Source organism: Microcaecilia unicolor, chromosome 6 (assembly GCF_901765095.1).
Source record: "Microcaecilia unicolor chromosome 6, aMicUni1.1, whole genome shotgun sequence".
Lineage (NCBI taxonomy): Eukaryota > Metazoa > Chordata > Amphibia > Gymnophiona > Siphonopidae > Microcaecilia > Microcaecilia unicolor.
Window position 1 is genome coordinate 153,089,853 of NC_044036.1, and position 22,986 is coordinate 153,112,838.

The 22,986-nt window shown below is 40.3% G+C and overlaps 1 protein-coding gene across 2 annotated transcripts; it reads right to left on the reverse strand.

Moving 5' to 3' along the window:
• Positions 1 to 3,008: 3,008 nt before the first annotated feature.
• On the reverse strand, positions 3,009 to 22,488 carry C6H3orf14 (chromosome 6 C3orf14 homolog). Of its 2 annotated transcripts, XR_003942622.1 has the most exons (6): positions 22,341 to 22,488; positions 14,173 to 14,302; positions 11,102 to 11,225; positions 10,017 to 10,091; positions 3,099 to 4,996; positions 3,009 to 3,022 (listed from the first exon to the last, which is right to left on the reverse strand). XR_003942622.1 is itself a non-coding variant. In XM_030208034.1 (5 exons), exons 2-5 carry the CDS (start codon positions 14,223 to 14,225, stop codon positions 4,778 to 4,780), a joined length of 471 nt encoding a protein of 156 aa, XP_030063894.1. In that variant the 5' UTR covers positions 14,226 to 14,302; positions 22,341 to 22,488; the 3' UTR covers positions 3,064 to 4,777. The 2 variants fall into 2 exon arrangements, 1 of the variants encoding a protein (XP_030063894.1); XM_030208034.1 differs by lacking the exon at positions 3,009 to 3,022 and having other exon boundaries at positions 3,064 to 4,996.
• Between the last annotated feature and the right edge of the window lie 498 nt (positions 22,489 to 22,986).

The window sequence follows — 22,986 nt, forward strand, 5'->3', positions numbered from 1 at the left end:
TTCTGTTTTCTGACATTTATTTAGATTTTGCTCACACCTTTTTCAGTAGTAGCTCAAGGTGAGTTACATTCAGGTACAGTGGGTATTTCTCTGTCCCAGGAGGGCTCACAATCTAAGTTTGTACCTGAGGCAATGGAGGGTTAAGTGACTTGGCCAAGATCACAAGGAGCAGCAGTGGGATTTGAACTGGCCACCTCTGGATTGCAAGAGCAGAGCTCTAACCACTAGGCCACGCCTCCACTCCACATTGGACAATGCTCCCAGGCAGCCTTTCTTAAAGGGACTGAAGCCCCTCACAAGCATCTTTCCAAATCTTAGCCCAATGCCTCCCTTTTGTCTGAAGACCCCCTCCCTCAGTAGGCCCACAGAAGACTATAGGGCAGTGCTTTATCTACTGGAGATATGAAGAACATAATATATGACGACAGATAAGGACCACAATGAGCCATCCATTTTGCTCAGTTGAAATATCTTCATTTTTAGTAGATGCAGCCCAACACTAGCAAGTGCACACTCAAAAATACTTTTCATTTTGCGGGTTTTTTTTTTTCCATTTTGGTTGATTTACTTTCAGTCAATGAAAAGAAATACAATTCTGAGGGACCCTCCTGCCCCACCATTTTAGAAAGCATGGTGTCAGCTCAAGGTGCCCTCTCACGTCTGCTGGCTCTTTCAATAAATAAATAAATCTGTGAGAATCCAGGTTCTCCCCGCACCCAGTTACTCTGAAAAGAAAATCTGGCTTGCACATAACCCCATCCTTTATCCCATCTGACCAATTAGGAACCGGGACTCCCCCTTTCCTGCTTTTCGCTCTTTCCATTCCATTCCTCCAGGAACCTGTCCAAACCTTTTTTAAACTCAGATACGCTAACCTCTGTTACCACATTCTCCGGCAACGAGTTCCAAAGCTCAACTATTCGAAGAGTGAAAAACTATTTCCTCCTATTTGTTTTAAAAGTATTTCCATGTGATTTCATTGAGTGTCCTCTGGTCTTTGTTACTTTTTGAAAGAATGAAAAATCAATTCACTTTTACCCATTCTACACCACTCAGGATTTTGTAGATGTCAATCATATTCTCCACTCAGCCGTCTGTTTTCAGAATATACCAATTGTATCAGCAAGTTCTTAGACAATAGCAAAGCATGAACTTAGTTTCCTGTCTTCAAGCTTCACCTTCTATGTACAGTACTATCATGTGATATAAAACCATGTGCACACACAGTTTCATATATATTACTCAAACAGTCACAAAACAGAAATCTTTCTATATGTAGTCACTGTACATATATATGTATATGATAGTACTGTACATATAGTAATTACATAAGAGTACACACACAAATACAAAAACTCATACAAATATCTCAGAAGCAACTTTTTTTGTAAAATATCCACCACTTCCATTCTATCTTCCTGGGGAGAGGGGTAGAATCTTCAATACTCATGCCCTCTCTTCTGCAGTGGTGAGGATCTCTTGCTCCAACACTCGTTGTCTTTCTTTTTTGCAGCCAGACAGTGCTGGCACTCTCAGCCCTAATCTTATAAAGTGCATGAAGAAGAGACTTCCCCATTCATGTGATCAGTCTCTCTGCACCCATGATCCGGAGAGGCTCTTCCCCAGTTTTACAATGATTGGGGAAGCCTAATGGTTAGTGCAGTGGGCTTTTCATCCTGGCAACCTGGGTTTGATTCCCACTGCAGCTCCTAGTGACCTTGGGCAAGTCACTTAACCCTTCATTGCCCCAGGTACAAAAAAACCCTTAGATTATGAGCCCTCTAGGGACAAAGTACCTGCATATAATGTATACAGCACTGCGTACATCTAGTAGCACTATAGAAATGATTAGTAGTAATTAGTAGTAGTCATTCACTCGCTCCTCTGGACCAATGCTCACACTATTTTACTTACAAGATTCAGGGAGGAGAACCCAGTCCCAATGCTGCCCATGGGACAGACATATGCATGAAGCACTCACTGGTCGTTTCAGCAGTAGCTTAGCAGGGTTTAAAAATAGGTTTGGAAAAGTTCTTAAACAAAAAGGTGATAAACCTTTATTATTAAGCTAGACTGAGGCAAATCAACTGCTTATTCCTAGAATAAGCAGTACAAAATCTGTTTTACTCTTTTAGGATATTGCTAGGTACTTGTGATCTGGACACGCCACTGCTGGAAACAGTGGACCTTAAGCATTGCCATACTGGGACAGACCTAGGTACTTACGCTGTAACAGCTTGTACAAAAACCTCTCTTTACATTCTCTTTTGGACCATGTGTCAAATTCTCTGTTAATACCATTATTTTTTGGCACAATAATCTCTTTAAATCTTTCCAAAAATATTTCAACCATGGTTCTAAATTAACATCCACATAAACAAGGTGAGTTTACTGTTAGTATGTAGATAATTTTGGCAAAGCATGGAAGCAGGTAATGCTTCATTTTCACATGCGTTTTAATTATGGCATATTGAAATGCTCCTTTTCAAAAGATTTTTAAAAGTGATGTGAATATTAAAATATATAACTATCACATCGTGCATATATTACTGGTTCCAATGACCTTTCAGACAAAAATAAGAGCTCATTTGTTAAGTCCTTGAAATTATAACAATTATCCTCTATTCTATGACATTTTGTATTGCAACATTCAACAAAATAAATTGTCATCAGACTGACAGTTTTACTGTTTCTTCTTTAATCAAAAGCATGCAAATCTGCCATCACATATTATAAAAACAACATTATTGCTACAAACAGCACTACCCACGCAACAGGAGATTTCCAAGATGGCAATGCATATATCAAAATTGTCAACATGAAGGACATTTAATAAATGGAGTTTAAACTCAATTTATCATTTCTCTCTAAAAAGAACTTGACATGAGAAAATAGGAAATGTTGCTGCTGAATTTCTTGAGTACCTAAGAATTTTTAACAACTTTTATTAGCAACAGTAATAAGCTGGTCTGTTTCTTGGCTTTACATGTCTGGAATATAAAATACATACACACACACACAACTATATATATATGTGTGTGTGTGTGTATGTATTATATATATATATATATATATATAGAAATATAACACATATATACATATATATATACACACACACACACACACACACACACACAACTTCCATGCATAAATGAGCTTCCCTGCTCTGATAAAAACAGAACAAACATGATATAAAACGCTGATGAAAAATTTTGACAAGAAACCAAGCTTTAAATACTAGTACAACAATAATTCTGGTGCTTCTGCAGACATAGGCCACGTGTATTACATTAAAAGAGCACAATATTAATGCTTCAATTGGGCATTAAAGATCACATGTGGCAGAAGACAAACATGCCATGGTGCAAAGTATTAGCTGCAATAATAATTGCATTAAATTGTTAAGTAGAAGAAAAATATTAAAGTGAATCCAGTGCAACTGTTATTGCAGCTACCACTGTGCATCTTTACAGGGGATGGGAGCTCACACCCCAGCACAGGTGCTTCTTCTACTCTTTTTCAAATGCACAGGTCCTTTTTGTTATTGTGGAGGACTCACCTATAATGAATAGCTATTGGCCAGCTCAGCTTTCCATAATGGGGACCAAATTCTTAACCCATTTGGACAATAGTGGGACCTGACAGTAAGAAAAACCTGTATGTTCTCAGTTTTCTATAGAATGCATTTGGTCTTTCAACATTTTTAATTCATATTGGTAGTAAAAACTGATGTCTACTAGTGTAGTAATCTTTTCAAGAAAAAAAAAATAGGAGCACGCTTTAAGAGGGTTTCCTTGTCCCAATGATTCTTTCCATATAATGCAGCTTTCTAAGCAGCTCAAAGCTTCCCTCTGGCATTACATCTCTGATCTGAACTGAAATCTACCTACGTTTTTCTGTCTTCATCTTTATTCTCAGGCCAGTCTGTCTTTTCTATAAGTGCACGCAATGTAAAATAGCGAAAGTGAGCACTAAATTCTATTAAAAAGCAGTTAAGTAGGGCAGATATTCTGGGAATAATTTTATAACAGGGTATCTATTTGAAATGTCCAAAAGGCACCTATTTTAAAGCTAACAGAGGTAGCTATGTACCTTTAAAAATAAGCTTACGGGGTGCCTTACACAAATTTATACCTGCTCTTGAAAGTGTAAAAGCAAGCATGTATGTTTATTTTATAAAATAAATGCAGATATCACTGCATATCTATCAACCAAGTCTCGAGATCAGCTAATAAACTTTATTACAAGTCCCTTCACTGAATGTCGTGAGATTAGAAGAGTATCACTCATCTATTTTTAATATTACAGCCCTGCATTTATGGAACTCTCTTCCATTCAAACTGAGAGAGATTCTGAATCTAGATCTATTAAAAAAGTAGTTAAAATAATATTTAAAAAGGCATTCGACGTGGACTATGAAAGAAGCAATTTATGGAACATGACCATTGTGAACAATTTGACATAGGAAGATTGAGGAAATTTTATGATTATTGTTTTATTTATAGTTTGTTGGGCATTTGTATTTTGTACTCAGAATTATGTATGTTTGGAATTGTATTCCACTGATAATTTAAGATTGTTTTATTTAAAACATTTATGTTCTGCACAAACGTACATCCCTGCTTCAGCCAAACTACATTCTCGAGAAAACCCTATGTGCAAATTGTGAGCTGTGCCTTCATTTTGTGCGTATACCTGCAAACGCAACTGTCTAAGAGCCATTTCCTGCATGTAAAATATGCTGTGAATGTGGGAGATGCTTTATAAAATTACTCCCTCAATGACCTGCTAGGTTATGCTGTCTAAGAAAGAGTTTTGAATTCAAGCCAGGAGGCGGTAAATCCTTGTTCTTGGCCATTTGCACTGTTTCTGGGCTCCCAGTTCCTTTTCGTTTTACAGCTTTATGTTTCCGAATACCGAAGGGAGCTTGTGTTCTTCCTAGAAGAAATTGTTCCCACTTAGGAATGGTTTCTTCTACCGATGCCCAGTATCGAGTCTGAAAAAAAAACACAAGTTTAAAATAACTTGCTTTCCTTTACAATTTGGTATGTTCAAAAAAAAAATTGAATAGAAAAGTATACACATCTCATGTAAAATCTTATAAAAATGCTGACTTAATTTTTGTACAAAAACATTGGTGGCTCTCAGAATTTACCTTTGAAGCAATTTGCTATTTAAGTGATCTGAAATGCCCTCTTGTGGCAGGTAATAAAATTGGCACTTCCTGAACAGTTTTCTGCAGTAAATCTACTCTATCCCCTGAACTGTATTAGTCTTTTGCAGTAGATTCTTAAATCTGAAGATTATGTACAATTTTCTTCAAGCACCCTATAACTGTTATCTGTTACACTCTGGATCAGAGGAGGACAAGATCAATGCATACACATGGGTGCGATTCTTCATATTGACTTCTTCGTTGCCGGAGAACGTGGTGAAGGCGGTTAGCTTAGCAGAGTTTAAAAAGGGGCTAGACAGTTTCCTAAAGAACAAGTCTATAAACCACTACTAAATGGACTTGGGAAAAATGCACAATTCCAGGAATAACGTGTATAGAATGTTTGTACATTTGGGAAGCACGCCAGGTGCCCTTGGCCTGGATTGGCTGCTGTCATGGACAGGATGCTGGGCTCGATGGACCCTTGGTCTTTTCCCAGTGTGGCAATACTTATGTACTTATGACTTTCTGCAAAAAATTGCTATAGCATTGTAACAAGCCATCTAACTTTTATTTATTTATTTGGATTTTGCTCACACCTTCTTCAGTAATAGCTCAAGGTGAGTTACAGGCAGGTACACTGCATATTTTTCTGTCCCTGGAGGGCTCATAACCTGAGGCAATGGAGGGTTAAGTGACTTACCCAAGATCACAAGAAGCAGCAGTGGGATTTGAACCGGGCACCGCTTTAACCCTAAGCTACTCTTCCACATGTGAAGCACATACATTCTGCCGATTTTAAACAGGGAATATATGCGCATAAGAGTTGTCATAAACTTACCCTACCCCCCTGTCTATCCCTGGAAATCTTCCATACAAAAGGTACTACCTGTGCAAAAGCTTCCCTATTTTATATTACACACTAGTGTACATATTTCATAAAATATGTACGTAAGTGCAAACCTTGCCCACCTGAAAACACTTCTGCCTAGTGTATGAGAGACTTGTGTATACAGTGTGTATGCGCATAAATATACATGCATTTACCCAAAGAATTTTAAAAATGCTTGTTTTTCATGTAAAACACGTTTTATGCTAAGGCAGGCTAATAAATTTAACCCTGTAAAAGCTTTGGGTAAGCACAAAATTCCAGGTGGTATAAATCTCTACAGCATGGACTGCCTTAAGGGCCAATGAGGGATTGTACCACTCTAATGCTATACAGTTTTCACCAGCTACAAAATTTACTGTGGCTTGTTTGGCCTTGAAGTGGTCATCTGTATTTACAGTCTCATTTAGTGCTCCATATCTCACCCATCCCTTATCTAGAAGGCATAGCTGTGGGGACCTTCTTTGCATCTATAAAAATCTTATGCTCAGTCACACCACAAACAAGTGTTTGTTTGCACCACAAAATAACCACCTAAGATTAAGCTGTCTGGTCGGAAGACTAGAAGGTGGGGCTATTCTACTCCTTAGTCAGTGATTTCTAAGTATCCTGGCTTTGCATTTTTATACTTCTGGAGGGTAATTTTATAAGAGGGCACCATGGGTAGGTGCCAGTTTATAAAGACACTAGTAAAAAAGGCCCATTTCTGACACAAATGAAACGGGCGCTAGCAAGGTTTTCCTGAGAGTGTGTATGTTTGAGTGTATATGAGAGTGACTGTGTGTGTGAGAGAGAGTGAATGTGCGAGTGTGTATGTGTGAGAGAGAGTGAGTCTGGGTGCGAGTGTGTCTGTGAGAGAGAGAGAGAGAATGTGTGTGAGAATGAGAGTGTGTGCAAGTGCGTATGTGAGACACAGTGTGAGAGAGAGAGTGTGTTTCACACAGATACAGTGTGTGCGAGAGAGAGAGTGTGTGTGAGACACAGACTCTCTGTGAGACTGAGTATATGAGACCAAGAGAGTGTGTGAGTGACTGTGAGAGAGTGTGTGTGCGAGAGAGAGTGCATGTGATACAGTGTGAGATATAGAGTGTGTGAGAGACAGTGTGCGAGAGAAAGACATTGACTGTGAGAGACAGTGTGTGTGCGACAGAGATACCTCCCCCCCATCTCTGGTGTCAGGCCTCCCCTCCCTCCCTCTCTCTGGTGTCAGGCCCCCCCCCCTCTCTCTCTGGTGTCTGAGCATTACTGTGCAGGACGCTGAGCTCTGGCTGTGCTTCAAGGAACTGACCAATCCTATTTAATAGAATGCACCTCCAACATTCTGAAGCCGAGAAACCTCGTGTGGTTGGTCACTTCTGCTTGTGACGAACCTGGAAGTACGTGATGTCAATTCAGGAGATGGATACAGAGAGCAGGAATGCCTCAGCCATGCAGTCAGCTTCAGAATGTTGGAGGTGCGTTTTATTATATAGGAAGTAGATGCCTACTTGTCTTTATAGAATACTAGCATATATTTATTTTATTTATTTGTAACATTTGTATCCCACATTTTCCCACCCATTAGCAGGCTCAATATGGCTTACAAAATACTGTAAAGGCAAACGCCAAGTCCGGTAGGGGTAACAAATATAGATTGAAATAGGGGTAAGGTTAGGGTGTAAGGTACAATAAGGGTCAACGATAATAAGGAATATATAATGTCCAATACGATCTAAGGTTATGTTGTGTTGCAGAGTTAAAGCATTTAAGTAGGGTCAGTGGGATAGGCCTTGCAAAACAGGTTACGTCTTTAATGATCTCCTCAAGTTAAGATGGTCGTAAATCGTTTTCACATTCTTTGGTAGTGCATTCTACATTTGTGTGCCTAAATAGGAGAAATTGGATGCATAGGTTGATTTGTATCTGAGTCCTATGCAGCTCGGAGAGTGGAGGTTCAAATAGGTACGTGATGTACTAGTTCTATTTCTGGTCGGAAGATCTATCAAGCCAACCATGTATCCTGGAGTTTCACCGTAGATAATCTTGTGGACCAAAGAGCAAATTTTGAAGGTAATGTGTTCCTTGATTGGGAGCTAATGCAGTTTTACTCGGAGAGGTTTGGCACTATTGAATCGTGTTTTGCTGAATATCAGCCTGGCAGCTGTGTTTTGGGCTGTCTGGAGTTTCTTCATGAGCTGTTCTTTACATCCCGCATATATTCTATTGCAGTAATCTGCATGGCTCAGAACCATTGATTGTGTCAAGTTACGGAATGTTTCCCTCGGGAAGTAAGGTTTTAGACGTTTAAGTTTCCACATAGAATGAAACATCTTCTTTATAATGGAGTTAACTTGGCTCTCAAGTGTAAGATGGCAGAAAACAAACCATGAACTATAAAAGCAACACTGGGCCTCCAAGAAAGAGATAATTGCCGTCCTTTATTGAGAGCAAGACCCGACACGGGCCGTGTTGGGGTCAGAATGTGTCTTCACAATCTAGACTAATAATGAAATTCAAACAGTCTAAGATAAATACTGTTGACTGCTGATTGTACGTTCCATCAAGCCAGATGCTGTGAGGTTAAAAAAAACACCAAAAAATTTGTCTTAGACTGTTTGCATTTCATTATTAATCTAGATTGTGAAGACACATTCTGATCCCTGAGGCAGCCGAAACATGGCCCGTGTCGGGTCTCACTCTCAATAAAGGATAGCAATTATCTCTTTCTTGGAGGCTCAGTGTTGCTTTTTTTGTTCTTGTTATTTGTATGCTGTTATACCCTCTCTTTTGTGACTGAAAACATACCGTGACCATAAGCCAAACTACTTACAACTGCTTGATAGCTGGTGTAAATGAATATGCATGTATTACACATGTCTGCATGCAGATTAATGTATGTCATAATCTACATGCATACATGCTAACTCCAACCCTGTGCACGACCACCAGCAAAGTACATGCTTGTCATGGTGCACACTTTTATGCCAGCTGGTATTTTATAAGAGGTCATTTGCATTTTATGTGGTCACATTCATGCGGGAACACTTTTACAGTATTACCACCTTAAAGTATATGAAGGGGGAAAGAGGGTATCAAAATGTAAGCCTGGAGGACTACAAACCAGTCACGTTTTCAAAAGCATTAATTTGCATAGGCTGCCTCCTTTATCTGCACATTTTTTTTCATAATATTATTTGGGATATCCTGAAAACTTCATTGCTTTGTGCCTTTCACGGCTGCAGTTTCACACACCTGAACTGTGAAGTGATAACACAGTTTTTCCTTCTTATGTTGATATCCTGCTTTGGTTATGTAGAAAAGCTAGAACACAACTTGTAATAAAATTAAACAAATCTTATCTTTAATCAGCAAGGGTCTCAGCCTATTTTGGACACCTATTAAATGGATTATATCACATGTCTATAGATTATATTACAGGCCTGAAATATTTTACCATTAGACCTGTGACCGTACTGGGTGTTTCTAGCATTCCAAAAAGACCTGGCATTTTAAAAATGCAATTGGAGATTAGACTGGTGGTAGTGGTGGGGGGATGGGGTGGCGGAGGAGGGTTACTATTATGGGACTCTTTTACTAACCCGCTCTACCAATTCCCGGTGCGGAAAATGAGAGAAAACCCATTCAATTCCTATGGGCTTCCTCTCATTTGCTGCACAGGAACTGCTAGCGCAGCTTAGTAAAAGAAGCCCTATATGAAGCTATGTGTTACCCCTTTTGCATTTTTTTTAAGGCTGTGATATAGTGAATAATAACCAAATGAAAGATTATTTCTGTTAGCTCCTGGGCCTAATTTTTCACACCTTCAGATTTCATATATATATATATATATATATATATATATATATACACACACACACACAAAATGCTTCTTACACATTAATAAAGTATCAAAGATTTTTGATTGATTTCATTATAAGAACAGTTTTAGGAACAGACAGAATACCTAAGCAAAGCATTTTATGGAATTCTTACCTCCAGATTAAGAACATTAGGATGTGGCAGTAAATGTCCTCTGGTATGCAGCCTTTTTTCTGCAACTTCTATATCCTATGGAAAAACAAGCACTTATAACAAGTGAACTTTACATGTGATTTAACCTGTGTACATGGCTGTACAGAAACAGCAAACCATCTCTATTGCTTCTTTAAAAAACTGAAGTATGGAGATGGTTGGTTGATGAGATTTTTTTTTTTTACTTGATGCTAATACTAGTTCTGTACTAGTGAAAATGATTTCTCCCTGATGCAGAAGTTTTCAAAATGAGGTGCATGGATTAACGAGTGGACAATTTTTGAAGCATTAATATGGAAGCACTTGCAAAGAAATCCAGTTTTGATTGAGACAGTGAAGGAAGAGCATAAACTACATGTAGTTTTGAAGTTTATGACCGCACACTGGTGGTTTTGAGAAGACTTTTTCGAGAAATGGACCAATGATTATACTGTGAAACCAAGACACTATCTAGGTGGTTTTCCATTGACAGCCATCTCTTTTCTATGAAGGTAAAACAAAATATACAAATTTAAATAAAAGTGCACAGGAGGTCTTTATTTTTGGCTTTATTAAAAGAGGCAGCACCCGTGTCTCTTTTCTGCCTAGGCCTCGTATTCTATTACCCTTCCAGGATTGGAAAGATAAGGACTCCTATTTTCAAAAGAAGTTCTCATATTCTGTTCCTGTAGTAAACTGTTTTCAGAAACAGAGCAAAAGTGTTTAAAATGCTTTACTGTAGTAATTATGGCTTTCCCACAGGGAAGCAGTAGCAAGTTTCAAGCAGAAGGCTGAGGACTAGGGAAGCCAGAATTCAAATCCCAAATCCCTCTTCTCCCACTGATGGTCCCTGTGTCTTGGGCAAGTCATTTTACTCTTCATTGCCTCAGGTACAAACTTTGGATGTGAGCTCTCTAGGAAGGAGTCCTCCAAATGGTACCTGAATTTGTAACTCACCTTAGGTCCAAGTAAAAGTTTCATCTATCCTAACACAATTATTTTTTGTAAAAAATTGTGTTACTTTTGCATTTGAATATAATTATAAATATTTTCCCTAGGGAACTTACATTTAACAGTGTCCGATTCCGTTTAAAAGCAGCATCAACTTCTTGGTGGTGACATCTTTTTTCTGCTTCATGGTTTTCCAGGCAACTTTCCATTTGTTGAAGCAATTTGACTCTTCGGGACAGTCTATACATTGTAAGCAGAGAAAGAAGTAGAGTTTAACCTTGTCCAGTTCTCCTCAACCAATTGTGTCATCTGACATTACATGCACAAAGAATTGAAAAGAGTCGCTCACCTTCATGTCTGAAAGAAAAACACCGTACCTACTAATTACCTAATCTGACGACTAAAGCAGTCACGGTAATCAAGTTTTGAGAAAAGCCAGTCAGCTACTTCACTGAAACAAAAATACTTCCTAGCAGAGAGTTAACAACTCACTGATGTCATGGACCTATGGCATACTATGTATTTCTTGTCAGATTAACTCTTACTGTAATGACAAGCTAAGCTGCATTCACATTTTTAAATTACAGGTTGACAGGAACTGTCAATTTCACAGTAGATTACCTGCAAAATCAACTGATACAGCCACACACTTTCCTTGTGCAAACTTGAACTGTCTTTCTTTTTTTGACTAGTTAAGTTATTGAAGCCAAAACTCTTCCAAGAAAACAAATTCAAATAAGGAAAAGAAAATAAGGCAGCAAAACAATATAAAGACCATAATTAAGGGATTCAAGAAGCAAAAAAATAAAATAAAATAAAAATTCTATCGTTAGCATCAACACCCACTAAACCAAACCCATCATGAACATTTTAGCATTTCAGGGGTCCTTATACTAAGCTGCAGTATAAAATGGCCGTACTGCGCCCTTATATGAGTTTTTCCCCACACAATAAGGCCATTTTTTCTGCAGCAGTAAAATGGCCATTCACTAATGTTTACATATACAAAAATATATCTAGCAAGAGTTCTCTTGTATGTGGTCCGACTTCCAAATTAAAAGGAGAAAAAAGCCTCAAGAAGCTCACAATTGCAATAAGCAACAAGAGCAGGGCTGCTTCAATATTGGCCCAAAAAAATTATCAAAAGAGCTTCATCCGTCTTCTTCTCTTCCTTTTTGAGAAGAGATGGATGAAGCTCTTTCGATTATTTTTGACCGTCGGATCCTGAAGCAGGTAACGAAATGCTGGCCACCGTAGGTCACGGTCTCACACTCCAGTGAAGAGGAGCGAAAGGAAACACCCCAAGTTAAGCACTTTTTGCATACAACAACAACAACAACACAGCATGAAAGCGTTGGCATGTTTAATGTTGGAATGAAGACGCTCATTGTGTGTATGCTGTTTATATACATAAGGAGGTTTTTGGGGCCAGTGATGAAGCAGCCCTGCTCTTGTTGCTTATTGCAATTGTGAGCTTCTTGAGGCTTTTTCCTCCTTTTTAATACTATTTAATTTGGAAGTCAGACCACATATGTGAATTACTTCAGAGGGTTCCTTCCCTTATTTTTGGTTTCATGCACTAATGTTGCCATTAGCACACAACTAATAACAAATATTAGCATGTGAGCACTTACCGACACCTATTTTGTAGGCGGTAAGGGCTCACGTGCTAATCCTGCAGTAATTAGTTAGCGCACAGTAATGTATCTGCACTGATTAGTGCGGAAATACCCACTGTCTGCCTCGACATACCCACTTCATGACAAAAAAAATACTGTTTAGTGCGCGGTTTGTGCGTGCAGATCAGGACATTACCGCAGGATGCCTGAGCATATGCTACAGTAAGCCCTTTTAAGTTGCGCTAGGATTGCGCTAGCTCTTACTGCAGCTTAATACAAAGACCCTTTAGTGACAAAGCAAAATCAAACTTTTCCAACACAGGCTCCTGTGAATGTTGTCAAAACATAACTTAGTTGTTCAGTTTTGCAGTTCCATATTCCCTACTTCACATTTCTTAAGTTCTTTATTTTTAGGAACAGGGCAGTCTTTAAGCAGTTACTCTTGGTGGAAGTACCTGAATTCTGTTTTTACTGTTAAATTTTATTTAATGGCTTTAAATTAGAGTAAGTTACCCAGTCAAGCATCTGAAACTCTAAACTCCAAAGAGCTCGAATTGTTTATTATATGCGTCCATAAAATGCTGTGTACATCTGGTAGAACTATACAAACATGACTATTATTAATATAGCATCTGCATACTAAGATGATGTCAGTGGGCTTCGCAGTAGAAGTATTTTCAGAAAGCTACACACTACATCCTGGACCGGATAAACTGGCAGAAAATTTCTGAACGAGAACTTTCAAGGGTAAGAGTAAAGGAACACTGTTATTTCCCAAACTGTAGCTAAGGATATAATGGTACAGAAAATTAACAGAACTTCCCCAGAGTCAAACAGTCAGTGGCAGGGAAGGGTCTGACCTCCTAAGTCACAGTTCTGTGCTCCAGCCATAACAACATATATTTCTGCCCTTACTCTCTCATTTAGCAAAGGACCAGTTGCAGGCAAAAAACACTTCCTCATAAGGAGCACTGTGAAATCATCACTGAATGGAAATGATCACGAACACTAAGATCAGTGTAGAGTTTCAAATTATTCTGAACAAAGGATAAAGTTAAAACATTTCACTATGATCAATAAACACTCCAAACAGTCCTAGGAGTGGCCTAGAGCTTAGAGCTCCCAGTTTTGATATCCAGAGGTGGCCGGTTCAAATCCCACTGCTGCTCCTTGTGATCTTGGGCAAGCCACTTAACCCTCCATTGCCTCAGGTACAAACTTAGATTGTGAGCCTTCCAGGGACAGGGAAATACCTAGTGTACCTGAATGTAACTCACCTTGAGTTACTACTGAAAAAAGGTGTGAACAAAATCCAAATAGTTGATACTTGTTACATGGCCCAAGCAAGCAGGACAGCAGAATGCATTATTAATGACTCTCTTACCATAAAGGGAGATAATATATTCATCTTCAGAAATCAGTGCAACCAGAATTGTTTGTATTTGATCATAGCTCTCATGTCACAACAACTCATATTAAACTAGCTTATGGTCCTAATGATTTTTACAATGGCAAAGGGTAAGAAAAACAGGCAGCGAATAATTATGATAGAAACATATTGAACTTACATATTTTCATGAATTTTGTGCAGATCAACTTCTTGAGCCAAATACGATTTCATCTTCAGCTGGTTGGTTTGATGAAACGTCAGAGCACTCTTTTGAAAAGCAGCTGTTCAGCCACAAGTAAAATAATTTTCTAGGAGTAAAGAAAACTTTTGTCAAGAGCTTATAAAATCTCTTTAAATCTTGTGAATTCGCTTTATAAAAAGCTGTACTGCAAACTGAAAGATGTCACAGAACATGTGCTTGTTTCTGCTATTAGGAGCAGACTGCCAGCTGGAAGATTTACTAGTCATTTCCATTTTGATTCAATTGTATCTGTTTTTGTGAACCCTGTGTGTCATCGAGCCTGGGAATGTTGAGCCTCATGTCACTTCCATGTTTTTAGCCAAGAGATGAACGTCACACCATAGTTTTCAGGATATTCACAATGAACAGTAGCGATCTTTGTAAACAATGACTTTAATTTACAGTTAGTTTGCCACTAATCTGGTTTGTATGCAACCTAGGAGGAAGAGAGTACTCACAGCCTTGTTTGGGCTGAACATTTTGACTTCCGCTTTTTCTACGTTTAAAAAAATACCTGAAAAAGTGTTTTGTAGAAATGTGAAAAATACAAGCAGGGTCAGCCCAGCCATTACACAAGACAAAGTGGTCACCTAGAGCACCAGTTTTTCGTGATGGACAACCTCACAAACTCAAATGAACCATCAGCCTGTACTTTTATGCACAGGGAGAGTAATTTACCTTATCATTTATGAACTCTATATCACTTTGTATTTCTCAATCCGGAAACGGCGATCACCACTCCAGCACAATGTAAGCCACACTGAGCCTGCAAATAGGTGGGAAAATGTGGGATACAAATGCAACAAATAAAATAAAATAAATAGCCCAATTACCCAAACAAATGGCTTTTGGATATCACCCTTATTGGGCTAGAATCTATCATGCCTAAAAAATCAGCGCCAAAAAAAAATATGCCTAGGCGTATTCTATAAAGTGCCCCTAAATTTAGGCATTTATAGAATAATCCTAGCGCCCCTTTGCGTGACTAAATATAGTCATGGGCAGTTAATGGAAATGCCTAAATTAGGCATGGATTGGGTATATTCTAAAACAACGAATATAGTTTTTAGAAACACCCATAACCAGCCCATTCCACACCCCCTTTTCAGCTATGTGCCTTAGAATTTTATGTGTATCACGTTACAAAATACGCTTAGATAGTTGTGCACATAAATTCTAATTAATGCCAATTAGTGGCAATAATTGCTTAAGTGGCAATTATTGACGATGACTGGCTTGTTAGCTAATTAAGTTGATGCACAAATCCAGAAAATGACTGGATTTGCGTGCACAACGTAAGTCACACTATACAGACTCCGGGGGGTTATATATATACAAAATGAAGTTTAATATTTACATATAATGATGACCAATTATGCATTTTTACAGGATTGTTCTGGGAGGGATGGCACTGAAGATCTCATTGTTAGATTGGGGGGGGGGGGGGGGGGGGTAGGAGGAGGAGAAAGAGGGCACCAGAATGTTCACTGTTGCCAGCAATGAAAACCGCTAAGATTGCCAAACATGAACCTCGCCTGCAGCCTCTGGGGTTACTGCTGAATTTTGGATTTCTTCATGACAGATGATGTAAGCCACCACTGTGGCATTGTCTGACATCATCTGGATCGCCTTCCCCTGTACCAAGGCGAGGAACTGTACCAGGTGAATTGCTCTCACTTCCAGTTGATTGATGGGCTATCCTGACTCCAGCCAGGATCACCACCAACAGTCAGCTGGCTCCATAGCTGCTGAAATATCCAGGAGTCCACTTTTACACAGGAGGGGCAGTGGCTCCAGCTATACAGGACTGGTGTGCTCAAAGGGCTTGTAGACTTGGGATGAGTGGCTGCACCATGTTTCCATGGTGCTGACCGCAGAAGTGCTTCTGGGGGCAAGGGCCCCCATACAACTTCTTCATTCAGTCTTGCTTCCATCACCTTGGTACCTGAGATGCCACCCCGCCAATGGCTCTCGGGTACAGGCATTTGGCGTCATCACAGCCTGTGCTGCGATTCCTGTCCTCCAGCCAGCACTTAACATACGCAAAAAAAAAAACAGGAACAGTAACCAATGGGTTCTGCAGGGGCCCCCCTATTCACAGAGGCTAAGAACATTGGTACAGAGGACCCTATTTGCACCCTAACCTCAGTAGAATCACACGGCACACTCTGATCCACAAATTGGAGGAATGGTAGCAAAATGGCCACCATTGCTGTGGAACTCGGGACATGAATGAGGAAGGGATTGGAACCTCCTCTAACCCTCTCTGCAGGCTCCCCCACCAAAATTTCTGGAAATGCTGGTGCTGGCCTGATACAAACGGGGAGCCAGGTGCCTCACAAAGCTAGAGTTTGGGCCAGCAGAGAACTCAACTAGGGTAAGGTCTGTGAACTGAAGCTGGGCCTAGGGCCTACTGCATCAGCATACATCAAGATTGTCCAACCTCGGTCCTCAAGGGCCACAATCCAGTCAGGTTTTCTGAATTTCCCCAATGAATATGCACGAGATCTATTTACATGCACTGCCTCCATTGTATACAAATAGATCTCATGCGTATTCATTGGGGAAATCCAGAAAACCTGGCCTGGCTAGGGCCAAGTTGGACACTCCTGGCCTAGATAAACTTTTATCATCTTCTGTAGGTAGAGAAATGCTGGAGAACTCCACAGAGCACCAGCCCTTACGCCAGTGATGTCACTGGAACAATTCAGTTTTTCTACCTCCATCTGCTGATAGGAAGGAATCACAGCCCATTTGTTTTGACTGGTCTAACATGTATGAAAAGGAACTCTGATTTTGCACACAAGGTGTAAGTGGAGAAATGGGATATCAAAATCTGGATATTCACTCTTTCCTGTGTACTTTACAAAAGGTTCTGCTGAACACAAAGCTTTTTGTAAAATATGTGTTAAGGAAAAGCAATTTCAGTAAGATAACAGGTTCAAAAGGAGTGCCATCACTCAGGTTTTGCTTGTGTAACTGCTGATTTTGCAACCTATGCCTGTAAATATCAGTATTTACTTATATTTGTACTGGATTTTACAAAATTGGATATCCAGGATCAGCCAACTAAGGAGTCGATCAAAATAAAATAACTCATTTTAGGTGATTTTGGAGGGGAAGTTTAAAAACAGTTTCTTTTCAAATACTAACATAAACCCCAGGCCCAGATAACGGATACTTAAGTATGTACTTTTACATGACAGGCTTTTTTTTTTCCAATACATATTTTCTGGGATGCCCTAAACATGCCCTTCCAAACACCACGTGCTGCAGTTCCCAGATTGTTGATATTTACTGTTGCATCTAAGACCACTTGACATCCTCTCCAGTCCTCACAAACGATTTGTTGATCCTCCCAGGTAGGGAATTTATGGGGAAAGTTATGAGCAGGGGGGGGGGGGGGGGAGCTTTTGCAGAGTTAGATAAGTGCAAGGGTAGAATAGGTTAATCATAATACTGAAGGGAGAGACTTCCCTCTAGCAATTTAAGAAGGATTTAAAAAGTTTTCTTTCACCTTTGGAGGTTTGACACAGTATTTTAACTGTTTTTCTTCTATTGTTTTAATTTATTTTGTTCTTATGTGCACCATCTTGATTAATTATAAAACTTTATATACCCTCTCCTTAAAGGGGAGGGAAGGGAAAACATTTTTACACATATCAGCAACAGTTTTTTAAAATCACTATTTACATGCATGGGCTTTTACATATATAAATGCTACTGATTACAGCTATAAAAAGCTATAAACTACTTTAAGCCTACTTTCTGAAGAAAGGAAGACAAGTGGATAGGGGTGTAATGTGCGTGTATGTTTGTGTTCCTAATAACCTTTTTTTGTTAACGTGTTCCCTGCCATGCTTTGAAAATGAGATATGGATTAAGGATGTGCTGACGAGTGTATTCTAGAAAGTAGGCTCCTTTGACTGAATTGAAATTCTTGTTAAATCCCAAAACTTTTGACAAATATAGAAACAATGTAAGCAGACGAAGACGGTCTATCCAGTCTACCCATCCATGCCAATCTACTCTCCCCATCACTTCCTCAGAAATCCTATGTACTTGTCCCAAGCTCTCTTGAATTCAGATACTGTTTTCATCTCCACCACTTCCACCAGGAGGCTGTTCCATTAATTCACCACCCTTCCCATGAAGAAGTATTTCCTCGGGTTACTTCTGAATCTACATTGCTCCAGAGCTTCCTTTCAACTGAAAGAGACTCGACTCTTGTGTATTTATGCTGTAGGTATTTAAATGTCTATCATATCTCCCCTCTCCCACCTTTCTTCCAAAGAATACATATTGAGATCTTTAAGTCTGTCCCCAAATGCTTTCTGACAAAGACCACTGACCATTTTAATAGCTGCCCGCTGGACCAGCTCCATCCCGTTTATATCTTTTTGAAGGTACAGTCTCCAGAATTGTATACAATATTCTAAATGGGGTCTCACTAGAATTTTATATAGGTTCATCATCACTTCCTTTTTCCTACTGGCCATTCCTCTCCCTACGCACACAAGCATCTTTATAGCTTTTGCCATCGTGTTTTCTACCTGTTTGGCCACCTTAATATCATCACATACGATCATACCCAAGTCCTGCAGGAAAGTTCTTCACCCCCCTAAACTGTACCGTTTCCTCAGGTTTTTGCAGCCATGCATAACCCTGCATTTTTTTATCATTAAATCTAAACTGCCAAATTATAGACTTTTCCTCTAGCTTAGCTAAGTCCTTCCTCATGTTACCCATACCATCAGGGATGTCTACCCTACTGCAAATTTTGGTATCATCTGTAAAGAGGCAAACCTTACAAGATAGCCCTTCAGCAATATCCCTTACAAACATGTTTTTGAAAACCAGCCCAAGAACCAAATTTTGTGGCACACCGCTGGTAAGATCCTTTTCCTCAGAATGAGCTCCACTTACCACTACCCTCTGTTGCCTTCTGCTCAACCAGTTCCTAACCCAGTTGGTTACTTTAGGGCCCGTACCAAGGGCACTCAGTTTTTTTATTAGTCGTCTATAGGGAACCATGCCAAAGGCTTTGGTAAAATCTAAAGACACCACATCTAACGCTCTCCCTTAATTCAACTCTCTGGTTACCCAAAGAAATTAATCAGATGTGTCCGACAAGATCTGCCTCTAGTGAAGCCATGTTGCCTTGGGTCCTGTAATCCACTGGATTTCAAAAACTTTATTCTCTGTTTTAAAAGTGATTCCATTAATTTACTTAACACAGACGTCAAGACTTACTGGCCTGCTCATAAATCCGACAGGGTTACACTACTGTTGATATCCTTGCCCTGGCAGCCAGTAGAGGCTAGAGTTCAGTTTAAGTTGTGCATTCTAATCTTTAAGATCCTTTATGGTCTTGCTCCTTTTTATCTGACGACGCTAATTGGTCCACTTTCTAGATTAGGGCCCTGTTTACTAAGTGTGTCAGTGCTATAGCGCACGCAGTGTATGCGCCCACAATATTCCTTTGGGCGCCTACACAGTTAGCGTGCGCTAATTTTGTGCATGTGCTAAAAATGTTAGTGCACCTTAGTAAACAGAACCCTAAGATCCATAACATAGTAGACGACGGCAGAAAAAGACCTGCACGGTCCATCCAGTCTGCCCATCAAGATACACTCATATGTGCTACTTTTTGTGTATACCTTACCTTGATTTGTATCTGTCATTTTCAGGGCACAGACCGTATAAGTCTGCCCAGCACTATCCCTGCCTCCCAACCACCGGTTCTGGCACAGACCATATAAGTCTGCCCAGCAATATCCTCGCCTCCCAACCACCAGCCCCGCCTCCCACCACCGGCTCTGCCACCCAATCTCAGCTAAGCTTCTGAGGATCCATTCCCTCGGAACAGAATTCCTTTATGTTTATCCCACGCATGTTTGAATTCCGTTACTGTTTTCCTCTCCACCACCTCCCTCGGGAGAGCATTCCAAGCATCCACCACTCTCTCCGTGAAAAAATACTTCCTGACATTTTTCTTCAGTGTGCCCCCCTTCAATCTTTCATTTGCTCTGCAGTTTCTTAGTCCTAAAGTTTTAAAATCAAAAATATTTTTTTTCTGGCAGACTTTATCAAGCTTCTCTGATTTGAAATGCTTTGTTAATACAAATTTGAACTATAACAGCATTCCTTACATTTTGTATAATACAATCAAATAATACAACAGACAGCATGAAAGAACATTCAAATAGCATCTTGCCTATTTACGGGGAAAATAGCTAGCATAATATGCACACTTTTTTCTTAGGATATACAGGAGGAAAACACCTCAAAACATTGCAAGAAACTTACACCCACCTTTTTTTTTTTTGGACTGGGTGGGGGGGGGGGGGGGGAGAGGTTTTAGTGACAATTCAATCATACGTCAAAAACTTCCTTATGACCTAAGGTTGTCGCTAAAGACTCTTCCGCCCCCCCCCCCCCAACCCAACCAAAAAAAGGGTGAGTAGAAGTTTCTTGTGGTGTCTGAGGTCTTTTCCTCCTGTATATCATAAGATAAATGTGAATCCTAGTTGTTCATTTCGATTTGTACATTTGACATATCATGTGGACACTATAGCTATTTTTTTTGTTATTTAGCATAATATACAAACACAAGTTTTACTTTTAAATTGGACCACAATTTCCATCTTTATGTTTGATTTTGAGCCCCTTAATTATTTTAGCTCCTTGAAATTCATGGGGAGGAGTGTTTTGGAGCAGCAATGCAGGTTCTGCATTTCATTTTACCAATTAGCTAATCAGTTAGAAACCATATATACTACTACTACGTTTGTTTTGCAGAACCTGCTGTTCAAAACAGTTTTGGTCACCATGGGCAGATGAGAAAACCACACGTTAGAGCCACGGACTGCACGGCTCCTAACGCGAAGTTCCCACAAAACATTTACAGTGGGATGCGGTAATCAACGAGCATGCAAATTACTTGCAGCAGTAACTTGCAGCTCATTTTGAAATGTCACCCTTCCTGTCACTGCAGGAGCAGTGACTGGCTCATGCAGTGACAGAAAAGAAGCCAGCCTCTGGCATCTGTGTCCCCCTGCCTCCCTAAACTGAACCCCCATTACCTGGTGTCTAGGGGAATCCCAATCCCTCACCTGACATGAACCCCATTCTCCCCCTACTCCCCCTCCAAAAAAAAGCCTTTCCCCGGTGTCTAGTGGCCCCCCTCCCCAGGTCATACCTCAAAGCAGGCAGGAGGAATGCCCACTTGCTCCTCTTGGCGAGGGAGGGGGGTGCAAATAGTCCCAGTGCAAAAGATACTAATGCAGACCATTTATATATCTGTCTGATATGCTCTCCCATATTGGCACACATTTTCTTACATCTAGGCTGTCCTTTTACCAAGCTGTGGTAAAAGGGGGCTTGCGGTTGCACCAGCATGTGTTTTTGACATGCGCTGAGGCCTTTTACAGCAGCAGGCAAAAGGATTTTTTTTAAGGAAGTGGCCCTGCGCTAATCACAGGGATTAGTTGTGGCCATTTCCTGGGGGAGCCCTTACCGACACCTATTTAGGAGATGGTAAGGGGCAGGGCTCCTACGTTAACCCAGCACTGTGCGATTACCACCGGGTATGCCCTAGTGCTACAAAAATACAAAATATTTTTGTACCACTGGAAATAACCTGAAATGGGGGTGGGAACTACCACCGGAGTCCTACAGTAGCCCGGCGGTAGTTCTGAATTGGCACGCAGCAAGCCCTTTGTAAAAGGGCCCCTCAGTGCATTAGGGAGCTACAATTTTGCTAGGGAGCCATATCAGTGCATGGCTCTAAGGCAAGCGCATGAACCCCAAAGATTATAAGCTCTCCAAGGATGACAAAATAAAACTCACTTTCAACCACTGAAAAATGATCTTATTCCAGTACCACCATCACCCCCCCCCCCACCCCACCCCACCCCACCCCACCCCAAATCCCATCCCAGTCATTGTCATCGGACAGGAGCTAAGTTCCACGCTCCCAGTTAACAACAGACCGGGGCCAGTAAACTGCATCAACGTGATCCCTGCAGTACAAAGTGCCATAAATACCCCGCCGCCAGCATTTTCACCTTTTACCTTAGCTCCCACAGAGACCGAGGACCTACCATATAGGCACATTGCTGTTAACTGAACACACTCGCCCTTTTTTCACCGCTTGTTTTCCTTTTTCGCTTTCTAGGCTATTTGCAGCTGTTGCTACGGGAACGAAACAGCGCGTCCCACACAACAGGGAAGACGATTGGTAACGGAATGCAGACAAACTCACTTCCCTTTCCGGGTCGAGGATTAGTAGGCGGAGCTCCTTGGCCTACGGAAATATTTTCCACGCCCTGTAACACGGAGGTTGGAGAAAGAACAAGAGACGGCTTGAGCCTATGTGGCCCATTATGGAGGGGGAGGGGACTGAAGCCAGTAGGCGGAGCTTGCCGCCACATTGAGTCACTCAAAACAATAGCAAACGCTTATTAAAGAAATAACGGACTACTGCTTATGCTTGGTCTATCTGTAAAAAGTGTAAAGCTGGGTACTACAGTGCTTTAAAAGGTGGAGGATAAAAGATTTTATTATTTACTAGTCTATTTATTTGACATTTATATCCCACCCTTACAGTGTGGCTTACATTTGAAAATACAGTGAGAGACAGAATAATAGAATTCAGTAACATCATGGGAGCAAGTCAATGGATAGGTCTGAACCATTTAACAAAGCTGAAATGGTGGGATGCGCTCAGGCATCCCGCAATAACTGCCA